This window comes from Pinus tabuliformis, chromosome 2_1 (assembly GCF_031772625.1).
Source record: "Pinus tabuliformis cultivar Carrire ecotype Pingquan chromosome 2_1, CPIR1, whole genome shotgun sequence".
In the NCBI taxonomy this organism is placed as follows: Eukaryota; Viridiplantae; Streptophyta; class Pinopsida; order Pinales; family Pinaceae; genus Pinus; species Pinus tabuliformis.
In genome coordinates this window covers 118,894,643-118,901,443 of record NC_142299.1, presented here as the reverse complement: position 1 = coordinate 118,901,443, position 6,801 = coordinate 118,894,643, and the positions used below count along the sequence as shown (strand labels likewise).

At 37.3% G+C, this 6,801-nt stretch overlaps 1 protein-coding gene across 1 annotated transcript; it reads right to left on the bottom strand.

Annotated features, from left to right (window-relative positions):
* Positions 1-1,143: 1,143 nt before the first annotated feature.
* On the bottom strand, positions 1,144-4,327 carry LOC149199059 (cysteine-rich receptor-like protein kinase 15). Its single transcript, XM_089402262.1, has 6 exons — positions 3,024-4,327; positions 2,769-2,908; positions 2,464-2,674; positions 2,124-2,358; positions 1,701-1,851; positions 1,144-1,582 (listed from the first exon to the last, which is right to left on the bottom strand). Exons 1-6 carry the CDS (start codon positions 4,009-4,011, stop codon positions 1,259-1,261), a joined length of 2,049 nt encoding a protein of 682 aa, XP_089258388.1. The 5' UTR covers positions 4,012-4,327; the 3' UTR covers positions 1,144-1,258.
* Between the last annotated feature and the right edge of the window lie 2,474 nt (positions 4,328-6,801).

Below are 6,801 nucleotides of genomic sequence, written 5' to 3'. Positions count from 1 at the left end.
ATTTCATAAGTTGTAGTGGAAAGACGATTACAGAACACTTCATAAAGTTGCTGGGAATTCCGCACATAATCATAGTAAAGCAAACATGAAAATCACATTATATCATGGTATAGGTTTAAAGTTTTTAATTTAAAAAAATTATTTGAAAATAATGAAATTAATTATTTCACACATTAATTAAAATATTATAAGGAGGTCATCAATCCTACTCTAGAAGATCAAAAGTATCTCTTTAACTAGTTCAAAGAAGAAAATTAATATAAGCAAGATTAGAACGAACTCTTATGAGCTCCATAGTGAAAAGGGCAATTCTTAAAATACTATGGATGGAAAGGCTCTGCCATCTCTATGAGAATATGAACATCGAGGATGAAAATCACTTCCTCTTAGAGTGCCCCATGTACAAGCACATTAGATCTCAGTTTCATAATCTTTGTTGCAGTCCTCACCTTTTTACCCTTTTATAAAGTCAAAATTGTAGTGAGCTCGTGAGGCTTTTTTCAAACTTTTTGAGTATAAAAAAAAATCATAAATCAAATTAAATAATTTGTTTCTTTAGGTCCAATAAACCAAAATTTGATTTAAATAAATGTTACAGTCATAATCATTATTATAAATTTCATCAATTAATAATTATTTTAACAAATTCCACACCAATTAAAATCGAACGAATGTAGCTCAAATTCGATATCGTTAAGAAGCAGGTATAATAATATGCGCGGTTATTCGTAAAATTGAAAATCACAATATCATCATCAGTAACGAATTAATATTTAAGTCAAATCAGTGACAGATTAGCATCACAAGAAGTTCTAATTGTAAATCTTGGCCGTTGAAACTCGAAAGTGACATCAAGTTAATTTAATAAGTCTGGTATACAACGCAAGGAGTCGTCTCCGTCGTCTAGGGAGGGGAGGAATTGGCGTTAAAAGTGGGGTAAAATATATTTAAATTTTTTTATAAATGTAGTATTCGAATCATGTTTTTGTTTTTAATGGCAAAAATAGATTCAACATTATTAAAAATTACAAATTACGAAATTTGACTTCTTTAATTTCCATAAGAAAAAAACATAATCGTTTGATTAAAGCATAACGCACACTCAAATGTGATTATTCCCTAATAATTAATAATTTTACAAATTATGCACCTGTCTCTGAGGGCAATAATGTCACAACACTGAAATAAGTACCATCTTTAGAGCAGATAGACTCCAAAATGCGCGTTACCTGGGTCCCAACTCTAATCGATAAGCGCGTTAACTGGGTTTCAACTCTGTAATGGATGCATCGGCGTTCGACAGAGGAGCGTGAAATGAAGATGTGGTGCCAGAACTGGTGGACTGGCTGTTTTCAGAAACATGAGATCTCAGAAAAGCAGGCTTTGTGGGAACGGGTAATGTCACAGAATGAGATGAAAGCATCAATGTGATTAGAGACATTGATGGACGAAGTGATGAGTCAGCTTGTGTACATAAAAGACCAACATGAATGCATCTCAGTGCCTCCTCCACGTTGCACGTTTCAATTATGGCTGGATCAATCATATCCACAATATTCCCTCCTTTGTATAATCTCCACGCCTGCACAATCACGATATTTAAAACTCTGTCAAAAGACCAATGAACTATATAACATGGACTAAATACTGTACATATGCTCAGTTGAAAATAAAATTATAACAGTATCATAGTATCTCACCCATTCTAAAAGCGTCTGCATCTCAAGTGACAGATTATAAACATTGTTCTTTCTTCCTGTAATAAGTTCCAAGAGAAGAACGCCAAAGCTATAGACATCAGCTTTTACAGATAATTGCCCCTGCAGAGCATACTCTGGTGCCATATATCCGCTGTGTATCCAAATTACAATGTCAAAGATTATATAGTGAGGGAAATCTTAGGAATTGAGTGACGTTAAAGTGAAAGCTATTTGCAAAGGAAATTGTATTCCTGTAGAAAGTTAAAACATAACGAGGCAGCTAAATCCCCAGAAGCAAAATTGTCATGAAGTAAATTTATAATACTGTCAATCCTCTTGAAATCAATAGCCCAGATTAAAACATATCCATCACTCATTGTTAATCGATTGTGACAGTCTGTGATGATTATTTTGAAATCTTACTAAGTTCCAGCAACTCTTGTGTTGACGGGGCTCTCATCTTCAGGAAAAAGTCTTGCTAAGCCGAAGTCGGCTATCTTAGGATTCAGATTTGCGTCCAACAAAATATTGCTTGCTTTAATATCCCTATGAATAATCCGCAGTTGAGAATCCTCGTGCAGATAGAGAAGCCCACGAGCCACTCCCACTATAATGTTGTAGCGTTTCAGCCAATCAAGCTGGTTGCGTTTGTTTGGATCTGTAAAAATGGATGCAGTGCGCTAACTATTCATCATGACCGAGCTAGATATTTCGGAATATTAAGGTGTTTTTTCAGTTACAAAATAGAACGGAAGTGACTCACCGAATAGGATTTTATCGAGGCTTTTATTGGGTAAGTATTCATAAACAAGCAACCTTTCCGATCCCTCTGCGCAACGTCCTAGTATGTTAACAAGATTCCTATGTTGAATTTTGGCCACAAGTTTAACTTCATTTAGAAATTCTTTCTTTCCTTGAAGAGATTTTAAGGACAGCTTCTTCACAGCTATTTCTTTTCCATCTTCAGCAGTTCCCTGAAAAATTCAGCCAAAATGTCAAAGGTGCGGTGAGATTAGCCGGGAAAGTACTATTCTATAAACTAGGAGAAGCTTTCTTATTAATTGTTACCTTGTATACGGCCCCAAATCCACCTTCCCCAAGCTTATTATTATCGTGAAAATTTTCCGTAGCAGCTATCAATTCTTCCATGGTAAACGCAATTTGCCGATCCTCATCGATTGCTGTGTCTTCCTCGACTTGCCCATGACCTATACAACGAAAATACACAGCTTCGTCATGACCTATGCCGCAAAATTGAATACCATCTAAACCCGGATCTAATCATAAGCACCGTTAGTATTCATAAGTAATTCATGCAAATACCTTGGGAAGAATTTAGAAATACGACAGACATCAATCTCCTCCCTATTGTTAACACGCATACCAATAACAACAGAAGCAAGCCGCCAGCAACACCTAAAATTATGGGTAATTTGTTTGAAGACTTGTCGTTCTGCGTACTACTACTAGATGGCCTGCTATGATTCTGTCGTGTATTAGCCACTGGCGTATTAACTGGCGCTTCCGCAGGGGGTGGTGACGAAATCGACTTAAAGAAACTATACATTTCATAGCGAACTCTGCAGCTTCCCGTTAAAGACTGAGCTCCTTGACTTCCACTGTAAGTTGCAAAAATATAACCTATTTGTCCCGACAGACATGATGAGCAGTTATCAATAGATATATCTCTGGTGCACTGGACCATAGCGTAAATCTCTCGAAACAAAGAGTCTCTGGTTGTTCCAGAGGCATATAATTTAGATCCAGACGTTGCTTCAGATAACAACTTGGTGAATAGTCCATCAAGAGCCTGATTAAAGACATTAGCGCTTGTGACATTCCCAATGTAAGTATACCATGCATCATTAGTATCCAGTTGTCCGATGAAATTATAGTTCTCGTAACGTAAAAAGCAATAAGTAAACCAAATTAAACCACCGCGGGCATTCCCACAGTTTTGTCGAAGTGTAGTGTTTGGCTCTTGTGAACAATTGTAGCACTGCTCGACTGTTGCGTCTCCTCGACATTGAAGGAGGCCATATACTTGGTCAGGACTTTGGCCATACACAGATGTGTTAAACCCTGTTTGTAACGTATCTTTGATAAGACTATTCATGACTGTATTCAGATTTGCTTCGAACGTACTGCCTTCTGTATAGTTAACATTGTGGTGGCACGTAAACAGTTGTGCCTGGCAAATCTGTGAATGAGGAATATTGATCATCAAAAGAACTACCATTCCGCCAAATAGTTTAATAGTTTGGCTCACGAACAGAGTCGACCATGAGACTTTATCATGCAGGATCGACATGGCCAACGGAGAGTGGAGAGCCTAGAGCGCAAGGATGTGCCAATATTTGTGCTCCTCAAAACTCTAATTTACTCTGCACAGATACGTAGGCTTAATGGATAAAAGCATGCACATGTTTCTAACTTTCCCTAGGATTTGAAAATTCTGTTCGCATTCATGAGATCAGTATGTCTGCCCACAGTGCCCAGAATCAATATTATGAAACAATGCAAAACAAATAAACTGATGGAAGCCATATCTTTGATGTTTCACCGGATTTAATAGAAACTATACCTCTGATGCTTCGCCGAATGCATCGCTCACCCAAAATGACGACTTTTGAGTACCGCTTGTCAAGCTGGACCGTCTCTGGTTCCGTGCTATAATGCGATTCATCATTGTCATGTAACTCGACGACTTTGAATAATCACCAAAGTCCAAGTCCAAGTCTTTGTAATTGCAATATTTAATTGAAACTATACCTGTGATGCTTCGCCGAATTCACGCATCGCTCACCTAAAATGACGACTTTTGAGTACCCCTGGTCAAGCTGCACCCGTCCAACTTTCCAAGCTCATCTTTATGATGACTTTCAATAATTCCCAAAGTCCAAGTCCAAGTCTTTGTGGTTGTAATTTAAAATATTTATGGAAATGTGGGACGCCCTAGTGGTTGTTTTGATTTCTCTGATTTCAACATATAGGGCTAACGCAGACGCAGACTAATTTACCATGGAGAAATATATATATTTTAAGGCGACTCGAACGCAGACGCAGATATTTAGTCAACGCTGAGCTGTTTCACAGTTCATATATATTAATTCCTGAGGAGAAAATTGTGTTTACCCGTAGAGCTAACGCTGGACTAATTTACCATTGAGAAAAAATATATATATTTAAGGCGACTCGAACGCAGACGCAGCTATTTAGTCAACGCTGAGCTGCTCCACAGCTCATATATATTAATTTCTAAGGAGAAAATTGGGTTTACCTGTCGTTATATATATAACAAAATTTTAATATTAGTGTTGGAATTTGGGTTGACGTCTCGATCACTCATTAACTCACCCTCCATTAACTCACCCTCAGCAAGTCGGAGGATGCTTTCACTTGTTCCCTTTGCAAGAGATTGAACTCTTCATCTTGAGATAGTTTTCTTCCATCTCACCGATCAAGCTTGTTTAGCCATGTGGTACTTATTCATTGGATACTAAATCTTACTCGCGAATCTTAATTTTGTCCTTACTTCATCTTAGTCAACTAATCTCATTTTCAGCAAATCCCACATTTCCAATGGCAACACCACGAGTTCCAAGTGATCAAGATGCCAATGTTTGGGACCCTATCATAACTACTTATAACGTGAGAAAGGATATCTAATTGGTATAGAGCATCTTTGATATAATAGGAAACCACAACAAGCTATCTGAATAAAACTTGGTCCTACCAGTGCTTGCACAAATGTATGACTTCCCGTAGATGATATTCGAGAGTGTCAGTGCATAGTTGCCAAATCAAAGAGTTATCATCTCTTCTCAAGGAGAAAAGGAAGTCATCAAAATAACACTAAATGCCATTGCAGATATGTTGTCATTTCCACATAGGACAACTATCCAAATGTTGCACAAAGAGTCACTAGAAGAGTAGTGGAAAGCTCTCTCTCTAGAGATAAGAGAAAAGATGATCAATGCAAATGTTAAAGGAGTAGTTTCCCCTTCTAGGCATCCTCCCTACCCCATCATGTCATTTGATTCTATGCGAAACATATCATTTTCTATAAATGCCCAAGTCCTCTGTCTTAGAACTGATGTTCATATAACTTAGATGATCCTAGGTTTCTTAGTCACCTTTTGTCACCTAGTGTGGGAGGCTGAAATTTTTTTGAATTTTTTTTAAGTGTTAGTACACGGGTCTGCACAGGATAGACTAGTGCACGAGTCAAGTATCCAATGCGCAATAGTAGGATTGGTGCAGAAGAGAGATACATGACATAGAGGCACCACGCGAAGAGGATGGAAACGTCCATCAAGCGAGGATGTGTGCGAATAAATTTTGTAGTTAGGATTTTGGGGATGATGCGTGAAGGAGAGGAAGGTTGTAGTGGTAGAGGAAAGTGGAGATATTTGCAAAATGAAGGAACTCGGGAAGAGAAGCACGCTGAGGAGGACCAAGAAGTTATGAAGGATCAATAAGAGGACTTGCCCGAGATAGTTCGAGGGTTAGCCGAAGGAGAAGGAAGAGTTGTTGAGATTGTGCTTTTCTATTACAGTGATTATAATTCTATAGGGTAGTCATTTGTGTGCTTGTAGCTATTTTCCAACCTATGTGCAAAGAAAGAAGTTTGTAGTAGAGTTAAGGGTGTTTATTCTTACAATGTAATAATTGTTGTATTGTGTCATGAGTATATATTGAAGGTTGGTGAGCTGAGTTTTTAATGACTTTCACTGTAGCGCATTGCGCCTGTTTTGCTTATGTTAAAGTAATGGAAAGAACAATGGATTTACCCATGTGCATTGGTGTATAAATATATTATGTTCTTGAATATTGTTTTCTATTCATTGATTGTATAATGGTATAGTGTAGAACCAATATTTCTTAATATTTTGTACGACTAAGATAATTAATATCATTACTATAGCTTTATCACATTAATCTTATGTTTATCGAATGATGATTTGCGTTGATGTTGTTAAAGAGGTTTTTGAAGGAATCCAAATGTCTTGATCGTAATACTATTGTGGGTAATTAATAGTGCGTTAACTAGCTTGTGTAAGAACATGTGAAGCTCATATGACACATAGTTGCAAAATAG

Coding starts and splice junctions, on each gene's coding strand:
- LOC149199059 (XM_089402262.1), bottom strand. CDS start 4,011: ATGTCGATCCTGCATGATAAAGTCTCATGGTCGACTCTGTTCGTGAGC. Junction 2,909..3,023: donor ATTTCTAAATTCTTCCCAAG/GTATTTGCATGA, acceptor TTCGTTGTATAG/GTCATGGGCAAGTCGAGGAA. Junction 1,583..1,700: donor TGCAGACGCTTTTAGAATGG/GTGAGATACTAT, acceptor GTGATTGTGCAG/GCGTGGAGATTATACAAAGG.